This window comes from Petromyzon marinus, chromosome 14 (assembly GCF_048934315.1).
Source record: "Petromyzon marinus isolate PM22_M1 ecotype Great Lakes invasive population chromosome 14, UKy_Petmar_22M1.pri1.0, whole genome shotgun sequence".
Taxonomy (NCBI): Eukaryota; Metazoa; Chordata; class Hyperoartia; order Petromyzontiformes; family Petromyzontidae; genus Petromyzon; species Petromyzon marinus.
In genome coordinates this window covers 3,936,428-3,958,116 of record NC_133680.1, presented here as the reverse complement: position 1 = coordinate 3,958,116, position 21,689 = coordinate 3,936,428, and the positions used below count along the sequence as shown (strand labels likewise).

The following is a 21,689-nucleotide window of genomic DNA, read 5'->3' as shown; positions in this document are numbered from 1 at the left end:
ACACGGAAGCTGCCGCTTCGGATCGAATTCACACGGTGGGGGGGGAGGGGGGTCCTGTATCGTGGAAAATTCCTGCGGGTGCGCAACGCCGAGCGTCCAGGCCCTTGACCCCACGACCCTGGCTTTGTCCCTTACCCCCTCTGCTCAATCGCTCTAAGCACCGCTGACGCAAAAGGGGGTCCCCCCCCCCCTCCACCCCCCGCTTTCATAACTTTCGAAAACTTGAAGTGCGCCGTGCCGCCGCCGCCACCCCTCCCCCCTCACCCTTCCGGGCTGTTTTTTTTTTGTGGTTTGCATCGTCACCGCCGCTCCGAGGGGTTAATTCCTGCGGCACGCGAACACAAAACAAAATTTTGCTGGGGAGAAAAAAGAAAAACCGCTGGCTGGCTGGGCCGCCTACGGAGGAAGCGTGAACCCGCCACGGGCACGCGCACACTCACTGCACGGGCGAGCGCGCGCGCGTGCGGCCCCGCCCCGAAACAAACAAACATAAAAACGACCGTAACAACAACAACAACAACAACTTTTATTCGGCTGTTCGCAATCTGGTTAGGAAAAAAAAGGCCGCAAAGGTTAAGTAGCTAGAGGTGTCTGAGCGGGTGAGAACTCGACGTGAGTGGGCAAGTGGAGTCTCATTTGCAAGAGTGCCCTTGGTGGGGTCACCAACATCATAAAAGCAGTAAAAATGAAAAAAATAAGGAAATCGGGGCAAAAAGAACCGCATGGCAGGAGATGAAAAAAAACTGCATAAATATGAATTAATGTTAAATAAAATAAATATTCTGGAATTCAAATTGGTGAGGGCACTGAAATCTGCAACTTCTTGCTCACATCACTGCTGGCAGAAGGGCTTCCATTCGAGGGATTCTCTAGGAAGCCTCTAGGGAGTCTCTAGGGAGTCTCTAGGTCGATTCTAGGGAGCCTCTAGGGAGTCTCTAGGGAGCCTCTACGGAGCCTCTAGGGAGATTCTAGGGAGCCTCTAGGGAGCTTCTAGGGAACCTCTAGGGAGCCTCTAGGGAGCCTCTAGGGAGTCTCTAGGGAGATTCTAGGGAGCCTCTAGGGAGCCTCTAGGGAGCCTCTAGGGATCCTCTAGGGAGCCTCTAGGGAGATTCTAGGGAGCCTCTAGGGAGTCTCTAGGGAGATTCTAGGGAGCCTCTACGGAGCCTCTAGGGAGATTCTAGGGAGCCTCTAGGGAGCCTCTAGGGAGTCTCTAGGGAGATTCTAGGGAGCCTCTAGGGAGCCTCTAGGGAGCCTCTAGGGATCCTCTAGGAAGCCTCTAGGAAGCCTCTAGGGAGTCTCTAGGGAGCCTCTAGGGAGCCTCTAGGGAGATTCTAGGGAGCCTCTAGGGAGCCTCTAGGGAGATTCTAGGGAGCCTCTAGGGAGCCTCTAGGGAGCCTCTAGGGAGCCTCTAGGAAGCCTCTAGGGAGCCTCTAGGAGATTCTAGGGAGCCTCTAGGGAGCCTCTAGGAAGCCTCTAGGGAGCCTCTAGGAAGACTCTAGGGAGATTCTAGGGAGCCTCTAGGGAGCTTCCAGGGAGCCTCTAGGGAGATTCTAGGGAGCCTCTAGGGAGTCTCTAGGGAGCCTCTAGGGAGACTCTAGGGAGCCTCTAGGGAGCCTCTAGGAAGCCTCTAGGGAGACTCTAGGGAGCCTCTAGGGAGCCTCTAGGGAGATTCTAGGGAGCCTCTAGGGAGCCTCTAGGGAGCCTCTAGGAAGCGTCTAGGAAGCCTCTAGGGAGCCTCTAGTGAGACTCTAGGGATCCTCTAGGGAGCCTCTAGGAAGCCTCTAGGAAGCCTCTAGGGAGCCTCTAGGGAGCTTCTAGGGAGATTCTAGGGAGCCTCTAGGGAGCCTCTAGGAAGCGTCTAGGAAGCCTCTAGGGAGCCTCTAGGGAGCCTCTAGGAAGACTCTAGGAAGCCTCTAGGGAGCCTCTTGGGAGCCTCTAGGAAGCCTCTAGGGAGCCTCTAGGAAGCCTCTAGGGAGCCTCTAGGAAGCCTCTAGGGAGCCTCTAGGAAGCCTCTAGGGAGCTTCTAGGGAGCCTCTAGGAAGCCTCTAGGAAGCCTCTAGGAAGCCTCTAGAGAGCCTCTAGGAAGCCTCTAGGGAGCTTCTAGGGAGCCTCTAGGAAGCCTCTAGGAAGCCTCTAGAGAGCCTCTAGGAAGCCTCTAGGAAGACTCTAGGGAGCTTCTAGGAAGATTCTAGGAAGACTCTAGGAAGTTTCTAGGAAGACTCTAGGAAGCATCTAGGGAGTTTCTATGGAGCCTCTCGGGAGCCTCTCGGGAGTCTCGAGTGAGCCTCGAGGGAGCCTCGAGGGAGCCTCGAGGGAGCCTTGAGGGAGCCCCTCCAGAGGGTTTATTTGGCCGACTCTTCCACGCTGGCCTGGCGTCTTGGAAGAGGCGAGCAGTCCCCCACCCCTTGCCCCACCGCATACAACCTGTCGGTCGACTAACTGCGGTGTCCCTATTTATACTTCAGCGTGGATAAGAGGCGGGAGGATTAGAGAAACCTGCTCATTCATGATCTGACATTTCATTAATTCCGTTTCTTTTTCTCTTTTGTTTACGGAGACAGCTTTAAGCCCGGCTTTGTCAGAAAATGAAACAAGCTTGCTTCGCTGCACTGCCAGCGAGTGCTGACGTGATGCGATTGCCAACAAAAAGGGCTTTCCACTTGAACATTGATGAGATGCGGTGGCGAGATGTTAACTCCCTCGCCTGGCATGGGATCTACCCTTTTGTGGGCAGTTCTCGAATGTGGAGAGTTGCACTGCTCTGAGTGAGTGAAAGAGTTTTTAAATTGACATTTTGTCTCATGACATATTGGCGGCAGAACAATATTCATAAAATTGTGAAAAGCCGTAGAAAATTAAAAACCACGCTGAATGCATTATTTTAGTTTTTTTGATCACTCTCACTTCGTGGCTCCTCAATATTACGTGCGGATCACCTCTTTGAAGGCAGAGTTTGCAAGTGGACTAAAGATGCTCCAAGCCCCGGTTTGACGTCAACACCTGGTAAACATCCAAAGTCGGGCCAACGTTGGAATGCGGTTGAAACCGTTGGCTCAACGTCGGCCCGACGTTCGACATTGACCGGGCAGCCACCGACTCCTTGTGTACAACTGGTGATGAGAATTCAATGAGCTCGCAAATCGAACTATATATATATTTTGTTATTGTAAGTGTCTCCGTGAACTTGGCAAAAAACTCGCTTGCGAAAGTCCCGCGTGCAGGAGTTACCACATCCTGTTGGTGCCGCCCTCGTACGCTTCATCACGAATGCCTTAACAACGCATTCACTTATTGATTAACTGCGAGAACAAAACGAAATAAGGTCCTCATTTCATTTTGCTTGACCGCGGGTTCAACCACCGAGCCGCCCACACAGAATCATTCCGAGAATTTGCGTACGCGGCCCTTCTCGGGTCAAAGGTCACGCGGCGATCGCCACCCTCCAGATTGACGTGATTGACGTGATTGATGTGATGATTGATGTGACTGATGTGACTGATGTGGTTGCGCAGGCGTTGACGAAGTGGAGAGAATGAGCACCGCGGAGGTCAGGTGATGAGGTCCGTTCATGTGCAGGAGTGAGGTGGGGCGGAAGCAATTCTGGCTCATGAAGGATGGCGATGAGGTGGAGAGGCCTTCATCCAGCAGTGGATTGGCAATGGGTGATGATTATAGAAAGGTTAAAGTGCAGTCCTACAATTTCTTGCTAACTTTACTGCTGGTGGAAGGGACCCCACAAGAGGGAGCTGTAGGGAGCCCCTCTAGAGGGTATTTGGCCTCGTTATCCATGTGGTTCAGACATTTTGGAAGAGTTGAGAGTACCCACATTTTATCCAACCACGCATGACCTACCGATGGATTAACTGTGGCCTACACATTTCGACTGTGGCATACCAATTTCAGTTTTTACTGGACATCTGTGAAAGAGAGCTTCATAGCCCATCAGATTCCTCGAGTCTCAAAAAAGATGCTGATTTGGATTCTACCGCTCGGTGGACAGAGGCAGGGGGATCGAAGAAACACGCTCCATTCTTTTAACTGCCACGGCGGGAGGTCGAACCGGTGACCTGTGGGATCGCACTTGCAGTGTGCTGACCGCAACACCACGGCAGCATACCCCCACGACTAAGATGTGGCTGCATGTTTTTTGGGAGGAAAGAAGAATCCTCCATCGAACCGGTGACCTGTGGGATCGCACGTGCAGTGTGCTGACCGCAACACCACGGCAGCATTCCCCCACGACTAAGATGTGGCTGCATGTTTTTTGGGAGGAAAGAAGAAGAATCCTCGATCCGCGCGCTATAACCTCAGAATAATCATTTGCATTATACGGCACTAAAATGCCTCTGCAACTCAAAACCACTTTACATCACGTCTCATCTGAACCATTAAAAGGGGACCCCCCAAACCCCCCAAACCCCCCCCCCCCCAGTGGCGGCTGTCCCTGTGCCGCAGGCGTTGAACGCAGCACCGGCCTGCAAGTGGGCATTGGTCTGCGGATAGGGGGGGCAACGATGGCCGACAAGTGTAATTCCCAATTGGGCAATTTTCCAGTGTCATTTTTCTAAATTTGGCAAAATGTGGACCACAACACTGGGGGGCCATGACCCACTCTTTCTCGAATGGCGTCGTGGGATATTTAACGGCAACTGTGAAGAAGACGGAACTTATTATTATTAATACTGTTAACGCACCCACAGTATTAACCGGGGTGGCCTGCCGGAATTGAACCGCGAGCCTCTGCGGCAAACGCACATCCCGCCGGGGCCGGGCCAACATCCCGGCAAAATAAGCTCACCGCTGCACATACGGCGCACGGAAATGCAATGTAAGAGCTACTCGGAATTAATCAAATGCAAGTGTTGATCGAACGAACCTGTGAACCCTGACCCTAGTATTTTCACGGCTAAGGTATAACGATGCATTATGGCATGTACCGAAATGAGCAAGGGATCTATAAATAATATCTAGGTGGGGCTAGGTCAGCTCTGATAATTACAGCCTATTATATGAGTAAACTACCATTTTTACACCGTAAGGCCCTCTGAGCTATATAGCTCTTTTTTCAGAATTTACCAGGCCACATTGGCTTGTAATGTCGACAATTATAGAGACAAAATACTTTAAACGCATGTTTCTAAATGTGGAGGGAACAACCGGAGGACCCAGAGAAAAATCCACACGAACACGGGGAGAACATGCAAATCCCCAATATACAGCAGCAGGCGTCATGGTCGGGATTGAACCCACGGCCTCCTCCATACCGGGCCAGATAGTTAACATCTCTCAACCGTAGCATAAGCACAACCCTATGAACAAATCAGCCACAGTGCTCCCAATCTCGTAAATATCTCGGAGGCTAAGTAGGTTTGAGCCTGGCGAGGAGTTGGATGGGTGATCAACGACCACCACGAGCGAGACACAGGTGTAGTAGGCATTGCGGACAGTAGAGGGCAGTGCACCACAATCCCATTGTTGTTCTGCACTCCCATGCCCCCCCCCCCACCTCCCTGCACCTTCACCAGTTCGTACTAACCAGCGTGGTGAAGTATGGTCAAATATCCCTCAGGGCACATAAGGCGTAGTAGGGAAGCTCTCCTCCAGCAGTTAATTGACAAAATAAAAATGGCTGCACAGGTACACGTTAGCGAGTTCAAAGTAAAGAAAGGATGAAGACCGGTGGTCAGGACTAATCACTGATCGGCAGCCAAAGGAGGGAATGGGCATGAGAGGGCATCCACTGTGGAAATGGAGCGATAAAATGAGCTTGTGTGCAGGGAGCTCGGTAGATTGTCATGTCACAAGACTGTGAGATGGCAGCTTGGCGAGGCCTTGGGGAGGCCTTCGCTCATGGCTGATGGGGATCAGACGCTGGGGGAGATGGCGATGACATGGGGGAGGACTTCATTCAGCAGTGGGTAGATCAGGGTTGATGAAGGTGATCATGTCAAGAGTTCAAACATTGGTGAACACACAAAAAGAGAGAATGGTGGCAGACACTCGCAATCATTTGAAGTCCACCACATCATGAGGATGAGACGCGAACCATGCATGCATGAGCACTAGGGTTAGTGTTTTGGCCAATAACCTATCTGTGCGGTGCTTTAGTGTTGACTCCTACTGTGTCTGAGTTTTTCCAGATACACTCGGATTTCCACCCCCACGTTAAAAAAAGACCGGTTTTAACATCACTCGCCACTGATGCTAGCCGTGGCCAGAAATTAAGCTCAGAGTTGCCGGGTGTCATAGCGCAATGCACCAACAACTGCGCCAAAGCTTCCCAAGTAACAGAATATCTTCAGACGCATCGTGGCATCGTTGCTATGCAAATAAAGTACCTTGGTCTTTACTTGGCGAATGGTGAACTGCCATTGCGTTCATTGTAAATTGAAATGAAGCAATACAGGACTGGCATAGACGTTTAAATTCTTGTTCACAGTTACCAAAACTGCTTACATTTCGCAAGACACACCCACGTGTTAGTATTGGCGGGCAACACCGTGTTGGGTCTGAATAAAAGCACCCTTGTAAACTTAATAAATGACTAATAAGGCAATTACGTGCAGGAAACTTGGAAAATAATATTCCCACGCTTCGAGCATACTTAGACGGACAGGTCACGAATATAGTTTCTGGGAAATAACGGTGTTCGGACGACCGAGTGCTGCATCACTCGCTTATCGCATTCCGTCACGACTCACTACCACTTCCTCGTTCGGTGGATTAGGACACTCATGAAAGGCGTGGCGCAACAAAAAAAAGACAAATAACAACATTCCCCTCCGATATAAATGCCAGCGAGGCAGCCTTCAAACAGCCACTTGCAGCAGCGTCGCTCGTGTGACAATCGGTGAGAGCCTCCAGGAGACCGACGACGTTCCAGCTGACGAGACACGAAGATGCTGCCTTCGCGGAATTCTGTCGTGCTGCCCTTGGCTGTCGTGGCAGTGGCGCTGTCTGGGTGGCTGTGCGCGCTGTCCCAGGCATGCTCCTGCGCCGGAGAACCACACCCACAGCAAGCCTTCTGCGGGTCAGATGTTGGTAAGAGTCTTCACTTTGTAGAAAAAAAAAAATTTGGTAAAGAAATCCATCGTCCGCCAATGCTGAGTTTATTATTATTATTGTACTATTCTTGACGCGTCGGTTTTTGTGGTTACGCCGTACGGCTCTCCGGCGCACGTTTTGGTTGTACCGCGTCGTTAGGATTGATGGGCCCGATGTTTCTCTCCACGCGCTGGGAGCTTCTTCAGTAACGGAACAACGGAGCAGCCTCGTGTTCACCTTCAACCACACAAGAGCACGAGCTGCACCGTCGTTCCGTTACTGAAGGAGCTCCCACCCCTTGCAGCAAAACGTCAGACAGCATTCCGAAGGGCACGTGGTACGGCACCGAAAACGCATCGGAAGAGGTTCCTCCCGTCCCTGGCGATGGTTTTGCACCAATTTTGGGAATGTCGTCGAGTAACGAGGCGCTGCCACTCCTGACAAGAGACCAATTACTGCGAGCGGGCCCCGTACAGCCTGCTGATTGCGTTGGCTGATTGCTCTCCTCCGTGCGGCAGATTTTATCGAATTTCCCGGGGCGGCTCCTTGACGCGCCGCTAACACGAAATAGCTCGCGACTTCTAAATCACGCTCCCATTCTGCTGTGCGTGACGTTGTAAAAAATAATAATATTAAAATGAAATAGAAATAGTCTAATAAAAGTAATTCACTCACACGCGGAATTTTTGTGAATTTCTTTGCAGCCATGAAGGTGCAACTGCTTGAAAAGACGACGGAAATGATGGCAGTCAGCAACGGCGACAATGAGAGCGCCATGGCGCAGCTGACCCGGTACAAAGTGAACGTTATCAAGGTACGTCGGCTGTGCATGGCGATCGCCGACATATATATACTCAAACACGACGCGAGATTCGCGACGTGGGAGCCATGAGGTCGCGTCGTTTCGTCAGAGGGCCTGCTTGTCGCAAGCGATCACGATGCTTTAGCCGCACGGCGCACACGTGCCAATTCGAATTTCCGTGCTTGCGTCCCCGACCGTGGTTGCAACATTCGCGCGACAGGCAACCATAAGCGCAAAAGAAGGTGCGGCGAAGCGGGTAGCTAACCGGCGGAGCCGGTGACATCACGAGCTTCACGCTCGCGTGTCATTTAATTTTTTTTGTTTGCTTTGCCGCAGACGTTCAAAGGCCAAGAGGAGCTGACGCGAACGGGCTACATCTACTCGCCCGTAGGAGAGCCGAGCTGTGCTCTCGACATCCAGCCGCACAAACGCCACTACATTTTGACAGGTGAGGCTAGAAAGAATACCCCCCCACCCCCCCCCCCCCCGGGTTGACAGCGCGAGACTTTACTCGCCGTTAATATGGCCAAAGCAGTGAGCAAAACCCGTGAAATGCGCCCACGCTCTCAGCACGGCAGATCTCGGAAGCCCGAGGCAAAAGCTCGAGCCGGAAAGCGCTTGATTGGGATGAGTGACCACCGTGCATGCCAGGGTGTTCGTAGGTGGCCTGCGCTATGCGGTGGGCAGCACAGAGCGGTGCAGCAAAATACTTTGCTGAACTTTGGCCTCTTGAGACTCGAGGAGACCAGGTCTCAGGATCTTGAGATTTTAGCTTCAAGAGACTGGGTTTCAGGATCTTGAGTCATCAGGAGACTAGGTAACAGGATATTGAGTCTTCAGGAGGCCAGGTTTCAGTTTCTTAAGACTGCGATGAGATGCGTGACAAAAATAGCTGTACATGTACAAGTAAAGCCGATGATGTATAAGTTTTCAGGCACACCAATAACTGCTTTTGGCTATTAATCATTGGCTCCCGTTCCCCACCATTGCTGCTGGCAGGACGTATCTGGTCCGGGATGATCTACGTGACCCTGTGCAACTTCATCCGCCCCTGGAACACGCTCTCCAGCGGCCAAAAATCCGGCTTCTCTGACATCTACGGCTCCGGCTGCACGTGCCAGGTGAGGCGTCCTCTACGAGATAATGGCAGGTGTCGCCAGGGTAATTTAAATATTCCACTGCTGCCTACGACAAATTATTTGGTGATGCCGCACCTCCGATTAGCACGGTTGGCTACGTACGGTGCGAAAGAAGTTCAACATACACACATCCATAATCTCCTATGAGCTCACCCATTATCCACCCCCATTGGCCTTTTGGGCCACACGCCCCTTGTGCTTTCCAGCGTTCACCTCTCCATCCCCCCATTCATCGTGGTACATTGCCATGCTTACTCCCGCCAGTTGCCATCTATGCCTGCCAACTTCTGTGTCCGCCCCTCCTATCTTCTGCCACCCTTGTCGTGCCTACCCTGCTGTCAACTACTCCTGCTGCCGTGGGGCTGGTTCCGTCCCTGTTGTGCCACGAGTGTCCTGGAGCTCCCGGGGCTGACCCCCATCTTACCCCAGCCCCTTTGCACGCTGTTTCTGCACGGGCTCCCCACGCCCCTAATGGTTTGGGGTCATTACAACTGCACTGCCTTCAACGAAAAAATGCAACGGTGCAAGTTTAGTTTTATTACCGCTAATGACTGCTCACTCTGGAAGTGTATGTCAACAGAGGGCATTATTTGATAATAATGCCATGTATTTACCCAGCAAGGCCTCACTGAGACTCAATACTCTTATATCTAGGAGGGCCTTGCAATGATTGTAATGTTTGGCCAATTCCATTATGGAATGTTTGGCTTGACACAAATGAGAGTTTAAAAACTGGAATGTGTGGAAATCCCATCATGCAGACAAAAGGCCAGCGGATAGCAGATGACCAGGCCGAGACGAAATGTACACACTTTGGTAATATGCACGGTCCCTGTTGATCTTCTTTCGCACCGTACATGAGACTTAAGATGCTACAGAAAAAGTTACAATCATCATCAAGATCACCATCAGCCCTGATCTATCCACTACACGATGGATGGCCAGCGCCAAGCCGCTGCCATCTTTCAACAATCCATCAGGCTCCTACACGTGAGCTGATTTCATCGCTCCGTCTTCGCGGTTTTCCTCCTTGGGCCACCACTCCATCGTTAGCCTCGACCACCGTCCCATCCAGCGTGCTAATGCAGGGCAGCAAAGATGCGTTTCACCAACACACATCTCTCTTCCGCCGTGCGAACAGATTTCAACGTGCAACCAAAAGCCGTGCGAGCCCACGGAGGCGCGTGCGTGCACCTGGACCGACTCGTCGACCTACCAGGGTGCCCGGCGCTGGGGGCCACAGGCCAAGACCCAGGCCTGCCTGCCAGCGCTGGAGGGGGACGGCTGCCTGTGGAGCAAGATCAACGGCAGCGGCTCCGCCGAGCCACTCGACAAGCCCGTGCCACAGCAGCAGCTGCAGTAGTGATGCGGTGGTGGGGGGTGGGGGCTTGCACGGTGACCGCGCTTCTCACGTCGTGCGGTCGCCTGCTGCTAAACGCTTGCGACGGTTCCGAGGAGAGCGAGTGAGGAGAGCGGGTTGGGGGGAGAGGGGGGGGGGTCTCTGGGCGCCGCCGGTGCCGCGATCTCACGACGGCGGGAAGCTGCGCCTCCCCCGCCCATCGGAATCGCCATCACCAGCTGCTGCCATCGTCTCTCGCGGGCGATCGCTATGCTTCCTTTCCGTTCTGTGCCGTCGCGGATCAGAGGCAGCGGACTCGCAGCGCGAGCCGACAGCATCTGCTGTTCCCAGGCAGGCAGTCTCCCATCAAAGTACTAACCAGACTCAACTGCGCTTGGCTTCCGAGATTTGGCCACATCGAGTGCATGCGTGGTGATTTGATTTCAATAAGAGAGATTTAAGGTTTTCACCAATTGTGTCTCGATTGTGCTGTCACCGTCATGTCTTCAGATAAAGAATGCACTCGGGGTGTCCCGCAAAGCAGTGCATTGCCTCATTACTCGAGAGTGGGCCGCGGCAGTTGTTATCACAGAGCTACTTCTGAGATCTCTTCAAATGGCCTCTGGTCCTCTCAGTAAAGGGGGAGGGAGGGAGTGGGGGGGGGGGCACTTTCCCACCCACTCTGCCACGATCCTGGAACGTGGCACGGCCAGCTGAGCAACTCCGCTGCCGGTGCCACTCGCCGGGCAGTGACCCCACGACCTATCTAGGGTTGGCACCTGTTCTGGTTTTGCCAGGATCATCCTCTTGTGAATAACATAACAATAATGTTGAGGCAGCTATCTTGGGAAATCTATAAGTGTTTCCGGGAGATTGAAAATCCAGACCTTTTTTTAAATATGTCAGTTGGGTGTTAACACATCACTCAAAACAATGCATGCATATGCAGCTCTCACCGCTTCTGCTGTTGTGAAATATTATTCTTTCCATTATATGGTCCGGTGTTTTGTACATCAGAGGTGGCAACCGTAGCCGCGAGGGTTACGCCGACGGTGATTGGACGCTCCGCTGTGGCCGCCGTGATGACAACTGCACAGGGCACACGAGCGCATGTTGTGCACGTACACACTACTCTGTCCTGGCTGTTGGGACTTGTGTGGGCGAGCGTTCAAATCATGCGTCACCCTTCGCCAAATACGTCCTCCCTAGGGTGGCAGGCAAAGGTGACCATTTATTTTGCAACGGCGGGTTACAGCACAGCTTTTGTAAGAAAAAACAACCGAACCTAACTTAATTCAAACCTGCTGCCCTGCATTGATGTTTTCCTCGCAGAACCCAAATAATTGTAGGTAAGACACAGAGGGCAAACAATAAGTATTGGTTCCTCACCTGGGGTCAACAGTAATCATTGCCTCGGTAGCAGCCAGTGTTGCTACCGAGACTCAGCCAGCGCGCGTGATCCCCGGGATTTAAAGTAGAAAGAAAAAAACGATTTCTCCGAGCTTTTCGCATAAATGTCACGCTTTCATAAAAAAGGCTTTTTTTCTGGAGAGAGACAGCCTGCCAGTCGAGAGTATATATAGCCCCCCCCCCCATCTCCACTCTGCCACGCGGCGAGTTGTTACGAGGAACGCCCGAGTCGTCAGCTATGATTTTGCGCGAGTGTGTCGCCCCCGGTGACAGGCATAACCCAACGATCGGCAAAAACGAGTTAAGACGTTTTGTCTATTTCACTGCAATTTTTGTCACACCTCAGAAAACTTGGCCGAGATCAATTTTCCGTTCGCGAAATCAGTGGCCAAAAAAATATGAATCGATGATGGCCGCGGCGACCCCACCCATAGACTTAAGCACGGCCGACTGTGACGAGACAAATTCACGTGCCTGACTGAATACGCAGACCGATTGACCGTACATTAATGTTATTGGAGACAGCAGTACATTTAGCGGGACCAAATATGGTTATTGGGCTATATATATGTCAAGATAAAAGTTCACCGATTGGCTGACTTGAACATATTGGGGAGTTGGGGAAGCATGTACCACGCATACCAATATTTAATAATGAAGGGTCAGCAATATTTTTTACGTCCTTGGTCAACGAAACTATACTATTTTATTATGACCAGATGAAGCCCGCTGAACTATGAGCTCTTTTTCAGAAACGACCTGGCCACACTTGAGAGCTCACCCAAGCGGATTGTATCGTCATCCTGATTGGGGATTTATAGTAGTAGCTCAATAATCTTCGCGTGTGTTGATTCTAAACATGGTGGGCGGCAAAACTGGAGGACCCGTAGTAAAATCCAAGCGACCACCACGGGGGAGAGAGAACACACAGACTCCAAATATACAACGGCAGGTATCGTCAGGGTCCGGGATCAAACCCACGACCTCCTGCGTACCAGGCTTGGGAGATAACATCCGGTCACTGCGGTGGTGCCAGACTAACAGAATGACTGAACAAAATACGCAGACTTGAGAATTGGCAGAAGTCCCACAAGTTTTTTGATCGACTAATCTGAGACAATGATAAAATATATATGTTAAGAAAACGATGCTTTTAAAACACGAACGCAACGTGGGAGCTCAGCGCTGTGCCTCTGACAAGTTGTCTGCCAGCTCGAGACGGTGACGCTGAGGTTGTGCACAGCGAGAGAGAGAGACCTCGTGCACCGAGCTGACGTGATGCCAAACGAACAGTTTTCAAGGACGGAGGGGGGGGGGGAGGCGACGTGATGGATTCAATCTCTTGTGGACGTCTTTTCTGTCTTTTAAAATAACAAATAAAATGTACACGAGCGTTTTTCATGGTGTGATGGCTGTTTGGTTTACCGCTGCTCTGCTGCACTCATCTTGTAAGCGTCAATTTAAGTTGAACAATCTTGAAGGCAAACACATTGCGACCACACTGCATATAGTAACATAAGCTAAACGATCCTTATTTGACTGGATCATCCGGTGCCGCTGCAACAGCAGTGGTGCACAAGCACAAGTAACAACGACAACAACAACGACAAAATTAACGGTGGCGTTTCAGACAAATACCCTTGTTCTATAAAGAAGGGCGACAACTCACCATCTCACGGTGGTTGGGGAAGTACGTCTGCTCGATGAGGGGGAACTTCTCTGCACCGAGGCTCTTCTGGATACGAATCAGCTGGGAGAACTGCAATCAAAATGATGGAGACAAAGAAAACGACGTTGTTAACCCTTTCCCATTCCCGGGACGTCTGCAGGATGCAGGGCGCGGTAATACTCAACCCCGGTGGTGAACTTACGTCCACCGGGTTCCCGCGCCCCACAGCGCGATCAATGTAGGGTACGGGATTCGGCATCTGCCGGAAATCTTTGCGATCAGTGAGATGAGAGATCCCGGGGGGGGGGTCGGCCGGTCACATGCAGGCGTGTGAGGCCAGCTCACCACCCAGGGTTTGCTGCAGAAGTTGTAGACGGAGTGCAAGGAGTTTAGGGTGGGCACGCCACCGTACTGGAGCCCGATGACAATGCTGCGGTAGTCTTGGCTGCCCGCCATGCTGTAGGCCGGCTGGCGGACGAGCACGAAGTCTGGCTTCAGCGACCTGGACGCGCAAACACGACCACACAGACGCGTCCGACCCGAATGCGTTTCAGTTCTCAATTCCGTGTTTTCGCGTGCACATTTTGTGAGGATTAAATGTATAATGGTGTGTTATTCGTGAGTTTGTATACAATATTGCTTTTTGTATTGAATAGGGGCCCATAGTTTCGATGGGTGAGCTCTTGCCAAAAAACATCTGCAGAATTTGTTTAACTAACCTGCCTGGTGATGAGACTCAGAAGGTTCTAACCGGTCCAAAATTCACTGAGGCAAATTTCTCTGGACAGTATTGTTCTGGAAAGCCAACAGGCTGACTCAATAAAAAATATTTTTTTACATGCAGGTGGGGATACAAAATAGAGAGATGCATAAATATGATTTTACCCATAATTCCTCACGGCAACGGATCATGAGTTTGTTTGATATAATGCTCAACACCCTTCCCCGTACACACAGTGTGTGAATGTTTGTGCATAATGCACGATGGACGAACGCAGAACCTACTGGTACTCATTCCTTTTCGCGTTGTTACATTTGTTGAAAGTTTTTTCACGATTTCACTGTGCCGTGCCCCCCCCACCACCCTCCTTGAGATTTTGTACGTCGCCCCTCTTTAAACGAGGTCATGCTGCAGGGCTGGTCACGTGAGGAGAATCAGGCCATGAAGACGGTATCAACATTTTACCATATACAAAGGGTGTGATCGAATACTTATTCAAATTTATAATGCGCATTCCATCCGATGTTATTTGATAAATACTGACACCTAAACTTGTGATAAATGCTTCGAATTGTGTGTGTGTTTAAGAATCGAAGTTTATCGAATCGTGAAAGTCGTTCGTAATGGGTCCACATGACCAGTCCAGCCACAAAATAACTTTAAAAAATATATAGAAGAATAATAATTATAATAATGTTGAATCGACCCTAATTAATGACCATTAATCTAATATGAGGGGGAGAAATCATTGCAACCCTACAATTCACTTCACTCCAGTGTATCTAGGCACACGTGGATTAGAGACCAAACGCCGATTGGAAGCATCTCATATTTAAATTAAGAAAATGAAGTGGGTTTGGATAGGATATGTTGCTAGAAGGGATGATGACCGATGGTCAAAACTAACAACGTGGAGATGGAGTGATGAGGTCAGCTCGTGTGCAGGAGCCAGGTCAGGGGTCGGCAACCAAAATAACAAGAAGATTAGTTTAGTTAGAATTCGGCAAAAAAACCCCTCAATATTTCAAGAGCTGCAATGCACCACGTGGTGAACACGAGGAGGCGGTTCTTAATAGATAACATCACGAAGCAAGACAAAGACACCCCGTATAGCCTTAACAGACTGAGGACCGGCTGCCTTTGTCTCCCTAGTGACGATGTTGACACACTGCACCAGGTACTTATTTGAGGCTGAGTCGACCAAGGGAAGGCCCAGGACCGGTTCAGATATAATCGTCACCGGTGTTGGCCGTGAGCGGGAATCGAACTCGGGTCGCCAGGTTTGTAGCGCAGCGCGCTTACCGTTAACACTTCCACTACCACTCCCCACATCACGAAGCAGTCACCGCTAACACTTCCACTACCACTCCCCACATCACGAAGCAGTCACTTAAATTGCCGCACGCCGCCTCGGAGCCGCAGGTTGTCGACCCCTGGTCTAAGTGGATTGCTACATCGCAAGATCTGCAACAATAGCATTGGTTTGGGTGGGGGGGGGGGGTCTTCATCCAGCAGTGGATAAATCATGGCTTCTGATGAGTGTGTCTATGCTTGACCATAATTGCAAAATGAGACTCTCAGGGTGAGCAATTAAAATTGGTGACCATTGAAAGCAAGGCCCTGGGTAGTGGGGTAGTGCACTCCGAGCCTCTCTTCGTCCGGTCCTCATGACGAAAGCCACCTCATCTGCCAATGAGCCTGCTCAGTCCTCGCAGCTTCGTGACCTGGGCAGCCACAACGTGATCGCTCACCCCGAAGGCTGTGGAGCCTGTGTGAATCACTTTCAATCCGAGGCAAAGAGAGGCAGCGCGTGGTGGCGGTGGTGCCGCCGCTGGCGGCAACGGCGGTGGTGGTGGTGGTGGTGTTAAAAATTGAGAAATATTAAAACCCGAGATGTTCTGGATTGTGGGTCACATGTACTAATCTTTAGACCGCAGTGGCTAGCAGAAGAAGTTGTGCAACAGTGTCATAAAAGTGAAGTTGAATATGATATGATGGAGAGTTGCAAGAGTACTGTTGTGCAAGTCGTTTGCTGGTAACACGCAAAATAGAAGGCAACTTCCCCATTTACGAAAATACAAAACCCACTAAATGTAAACAAAAGCCCCGTATTAAATATCAAAGATTCTCGACGAGGCCACGATGTGCCAGATGTTTAAAGACAATTTCATTTGTGGGTTATTTTTTTTTGTCAAATGTGTTTCAGAACCAGAAGTTTATTTCGCAGGTGAAGCCCATCGAACTATACCGCTCTTTTCTAAGGGCAGCTTGGCCAGCAGATAACAGCAGACAACAGCAGCAGCATAAAAGATAACCTGATTTACATAACGTTCATGGCACTGAGTTACCCGGCAGCATTTAAGCAGAAAGGCCTGACTCTGCTGATGAGGCACATGGGCCATTCGTCAATTAGCACGGTTGGCTATGTATTGTGTGAAAGAAAAAGTTCAACATCATACATACGTACTTACGGAATGCAAAATGTATAACGGGCGATGTTCCGGGCAATGGCCCCATCTTCATAACGTGCGAATGGGTTTATAAAAGGGTTGCGCGTGTGGCTGCGAAAGTCTGCCCTCCGCTGCCCGCTCTTACCTCACGACCTTGGTGCCGCTGCGGTAGAGCTGCATGTCGACGGTGCAGCCCCCGTCCACATAGGCCGCCAGGTTCAACTCGGAGAACTCGGCCTGATCGCCCGGGAGACGGAACACACACAAAGACAAAGATCCTCCACCCCTCCTCTCCGTGTAGCCTTAACAGACTGTTGGGGCAAGTGCTGTTAGCGAGCAGCACCTACGAGGGGCCGGCACGGGCACACGAGGGGGAGGCTAGCACCTTGCCCGGCCGCCTTTGTCTCCTGAGTGGCGAAGTTTACGCATCGCACCAGGTACTCATTTGAGGATGAGTCGTCCTAGGGGAGGCCCAGGACCGGTTCAGATAATCGTCACTGGGTGTTGGCCGTGAGCGGGAATCGAACTCGGGTTGTTTGGTTCATAGCGCAGCGCGTGGACGGACGGGGGTTCAAACTTACGTGGAGGGATCCTTTTCCTTATCGCGGGATGAACATGATTTTAAAACACCTCTGGCGGTGAGCCACACAGTCTGCCGTGAGATATCTTTAAAAAACTAAAACTTCGCAACTGACGCCTGTGATGGGGGGGGGGGGGTGAGAACCTTTTGTTTAATGAGGGCCAAATGGGACTTTGCCGAATTTTTTAGCGGCCTGCACATTATTATGAACACGCACTTCAACCGCGTCCGCCACTGCGAGAGTGCCCAACGGTGGCAGAAGAGACTGAGCGCGATTAAATTAGAAACAAAGCACTGCTGCCAGGTCAAAAAATATTCCCCTCCAGTATCCGGTCAGCAGAGCCAAGATGTGACAAGTACATCTCGTTTGTGGGCCATTCCTAAGCGATTGCCATTACATCGCCGATTGGGAATTAAATGTGCGGGCTGCAAATTTCCCAACAACCCCGGGATTAAAACCACGACGCGTTGGGAAAGGGGAATGGAAACCAGGGCCGGTTCAAGATATACACCCGCCACTGATGTGAGCCGTGACCCGGGTTTTCAACTCAGGCTCGCCTGGTTCCCGTCACGGTTTGCCACAACCACCGCGCCCGCGTTCCACCGCGGGCGCTCAAACAGGGCCGGGGGAATTGCGCCGCTCGTTCCACCTTCGCGAACGCCGTGCGCCGCGCGACGTCGCTGGAGGGCAAAAGAAAAATTGCGTTTGGGTCAATTTCTTCGGGCTCATTTCCACCAGAGGAGTGCCGCTCGCTTTGGGCCCCATCAGCGGCAGGTCCCCCGACCGCACGGCGCCATCGTCTCGTCGTCTGATCGTCTGGTCGTCCCCCGGCCCCCATGAGTTTGACGCTCGCAGATAATACCGCCAGGCGAAAGGCTCGTCCACTTGACGCCGAACGCGATCGAGCGATCGCTTGACGCTATTCCCCACCTTCCGGCGGGGTTGCTGGAGTGGCAGAGTGCTTGCCTCGCCCGAGCCCAATGTCAAAGCGGTATCTAGCGCGAGCAGCTGACGCCACCGCCTTACGATGGTCTTGCAAGGGGGGGGGGGGGGGGGGGCAACGTTTGATGCATCCAGGGCGGCAGTGCAGAGCCGCAGGGATGTTTCAGATGATTTTAGGTTGAACACGGCGTCCATTTTTGGAGGCTTACAATGGCCCCACTTTATATATTTTTTTGGAACGTGAGTTTTATTCTCGGTCATGGATCGCATCAGTGGCGAGTGATGTTCCGTATCGGTCCACTGTCACGTCTCTCAAACCCAACGTCGTGCTCTTTAAGATGTTCCCACTGCTCCATATGACATCGGCATCGTCGATGATTCCTGTGACACCCTTCCTTCAAACTTCCTGAACTGACCAGCGTGGTGAAGTATGGTTTGAAGTGCGGTGTGCGGGAGGCCTTCATCTTGTGGTGGATTAACAAGGGGCTGTATGTAATGAATTATGATTAGGAGTATTTCGCAGCCATACATTCACCGATCGGGAATGTTTCGTTTAATAAAGGTGCACAGCTATCTTTGGATACTTCTAAACAAATAAAAATGCACATCAAATACCACGACCTGCCAAAGTCACGCGGGTGAACTGCAAAGCACGTTTGCTAAGCGGGTAACGGAATAAGCTTGGAATGCATAATCGAGACGTGTACGAGGAATGTAAAGAAAAAAATATATAAACAGCATCCTCATAAGCAGCTGACATTCAGGCAGCGGCAGCAGCACACGGACCACGGAAATTTTTTGTTTATTGTAAAGATAAAGGGCCTTCACTAGAGTGGAAGCAATCTTCCACACTCTCGCCAGAAGGTGAGGGTAACCCACACTTTACCCCAGCCGCACGCGACCTGCTGTACGGCGAGCTGCGGTGTTCACCGTGTACCCTTCCCGTCTACCCTTCCGTAGCCGCAGCTGTTTGCCGCGCCAGGAGATCGAATGGAATCGCCGGCCTCTGGATTGCAAGGCGAGGGCGACGACCTTGACACCCCCCACTGTGGCAGCGTCTCGCCTCGAATTAAACGGCGTCAGATATGTCCTGAACGTGAGTGTCCGAGCAAACCACAGATTTATGGTTGCAATGTTGAGGTTTTCTTGAATTTTTTTGCACGCGAAAAAAAAGGTTTTTTATTGATTTGTGTTTCCTTCGCCAGCGTTTTGCAGCGGCAAGGTGCGCCGCTGCTGCTTCCGACAGCGGAACGATGCGCACGCACCCACGGCTGTAGGGGTACAGTGTGCATGTCATTTGCGGCTGATGCATCGGCGCTAATGGCGGTGCGATGGAGCGTGCACAATAAGATCCGACGCGGGCTTCGGAGGCAAATAAAAACAAAACAAAAATAAAGAACTCGTCCAATAGGTCAGTGGAGGCTGGCCGAGTGTAATTGGACGTGTGCTTGTGAAATAACGCAATTGCCTCCACGTTAGGGGTATGGTTTTTAAAAATGTGTTTTTTAAAATGAAAAAAACACCATAGCATGAGGTGGCTGGCTGGCCGGGTGGCCTAGAGGTCAGAGCACTGAGCTGGGGCCACTGAGAACCCAGACTATAAATATAATCTGGGTTTTAGCCGAACGGGTTTTCGGCCAGCTAGCGGGTTCTCAGTGAGATGATGGTCAGAACCAGGTCACCCTTGACAGCAAAATAAATGGCTTCACGTAAAATTTGGTCAGCGAATTTGACTACGTTTCAGCTCTGATATTTAAACATTTCAGTAAGACGAGCCTATCTATATGGCAGAATGTGCGAGAAAGTGTAGCGGTCCCACAGTGTGTTGAGAAGGGGGTGGTTACTTGAATAGATCTCGGAAGGAGTTCTGAAATAGCTACTTCCGTCAGAGAATTCTCTGACATGTGGGAAGATGCACTTCTCTGCGACAATTATGAGTTTGCATTCATTCGTCTCACGGCATGATGCTGATGATAGCAAAAACGACATAAACATTTTGGAGAGAAAAAATCCCTAAAAATTATAACCAAATATTTCCACGGCAGATGAGAACGGAATGCATGTGCAGGAGATAATCCGGCAGCATCTGCCACTCACCTGCTCTACCTTCACGTCGTACTCCCCGAGAACCTTTTTACCCCGGAAGAACTTGGCCCTGCAGAACAACAAGAACACACCGCTCGTCCATCACTTCACCCAGAGCAATCCCCTTTCCACAGCCCAGGGGTCAGACTGTATCTGGACCTTTGAATGCTTTGGAACCATCCATCAGCTCCATCTGTCCACCTGTCTGTAACAGGGTGGTGCACGAAAACGTGATCCAGCATGAATCAAACCTTAGTGGAAAGTTGTGCTGCTGTTACAGACTTACTTGAGAGAAAATTGGTCAAATGTAATAAATTGTTGCCCAAAACCCGGAAAAAATTGCACTATCAAAAATATCACTATGAGGTGCCACAAAAGGCAGCAGAAGCATACTCTCAGCCTCTCCTGCCTTTCCGACTATCTCACGTTCATGTGACGTGACTTCGTCGCGGTGCTTGCAATGTCATTGTCCTCTTGTTTTCATTATCGTGTGTTTATGTCACTGTTAAACTAAAATATATCGCTTACTTGCGCGTCTACCTAACCTTTTCACATTTGCACGGTTTTTTTCATTCCTCGTTTATTTAACCTATGACCGTTAGATACCTCGTTTGTCAGCCGTGCAATATTCATTGAGTACGCTGTACTCGCACTATGCAATATTCACTTTTTTAGTTTTGTCGCTGCTGCTATAGCTCGCGCATCACGACGCATCTCTCTTGTACAACAGCTGGGCAGCTGGCAAATCGGAACCATCCGTTTGACGAATACAATACCCTTAATTGAATACTGCCGGGGACGAAATCACGTTGCAAAGCGTTTGCTAGACAATCCTAGCGTACGCACGACTTTCTTCCTCGGTGTTTTATTTCCATCAATCAATCAACCTTTATTCGACGCGCCAGTATCGCCCCTTCTATAAAAGCAGGCTTCGGGGCACATCACAACAGCTCGCCCAGACCCTGCGGGTGCCTGCAAGCGATGGAACGACATCGTTTCACGACAGCCCGAGCGCGCGTTTTAATCCCCGCGACTGAGCCAAACGGAAGGTGAATCAAGCGACGGCGATTGGGTTTCTGAACAACCGCTCGTCCCGAGCTATAAGTGTTCCGATACCTGCGTTGTCTTTGTACTTGCTTGCCTTTCGGCGTTCTCTGGTCCAACACTGGTGAGGCTAGGCCGTGAAGAAGGCTGTCTCTGGTGTGTTTCCACGATAATGCATACATTGATTATGATCGGAGCGTGTTTGTTTGCATGTTTTGCCACGAGCATCGTGTGTGGTTGATGCAGTAACGTGTCGCCTTCCAAAAAGGTATCCGTTTGGTGTGTGAGCATCTCAACACCTCCTGTTTCATTGCCATAAAGGGTAAAAACCTATTGATATTCTTTGGGTCTTTTGTTATGTTCTTTGAACCTATATACGTGACTTCACCGAAAGACCCAAAGAATATGAATTCCTACAGTGACGAAAGCTTTAAGTCAAGATTTCAAAAACTATTCTTATTTC

General features: G+C 50.8%; 2 protein-coding genes across 4 annotated transcripts in view; one reads left to right on the top strand and one right to left on the bottom strand.

Moving 5' to 3' along the window:
* The window catches only part of LOC116942418 (synapsin-2-like), a 118,078-nt gene that overhangs the window by 28,426 nt on the left and 67,963 nt on the right, over positions 1-21,689 (bottom strand). For all 3 annotated transcript variants that reach the window (XM_032954319.2, XM_032954323.2, XM_032954321.2), the window contains exons 4-7: positions 20,195-20,252; positions 16,720-16,811; positions 13,749-13,905; positions 13,404-13,493 (exon numbers count right to left, since the gene is read on the bottom strand). In XM_032954319.2, coding sequence (XP_032810210.1) covers positions 13,404-13,493; positions 13,749-13,905; positions 16,720-16,811; positions 20,195-20,252 — 397 coding nt within the window. The remainder of the gene's footprint in view (positions 1-13,403; positions 13,494-13,748; positions 13,906-16,719; positions 16,812-20,194; positions 20,253-21,689) is intronic.
* On the top strand, positions 6,775-13,130 carry LOC116942419 (metalloproteinase inhibitor 3-like). The gene is made up of 5 exons (XM_032954324.2): positions 6,775-7,041; positions 7,749-7,858; positions 8,183-8,294; positions 8,846-8,967; positions 10,127-13,130. The coding sequence occupies exons 1-5, from the start codon at positions 6,900-6,902 to the stop codon at positions 10,346-10,348; spliced, it is 708 nt and encodes a 235-aa protein (XP_032810215.1). The 5' UTR covers positions 6,775-6,899; the 3' UTR covers positions 10,349-13,130.

Excerpts from the sequence above, each read along its gene's own strand:
- LOC116942419 (XM_032954324.2), top strand. The coding sequence starts at position 6,900 with ATGCTGCCTTCGCGGAATTCTGTCGTGCTGCCCTTGGCTGTCGTGGCA. Across the intron at positions 7,859-8,182 it reads ACAAAGTGAACGTTATCAAG|ACGTTCAAAGGCCAAGAGGA; the intron begins GTACGTCGGCTG and ends GCTTTGCCGCAG. Across the intron at positions 8,295-8,845 it reads ACGCCACTACATTTTGACAG|GACGTATCTGGTCCGGGATG; the intron begins GTGAGGCTAGAA and ends TGCTGCTGGCAG.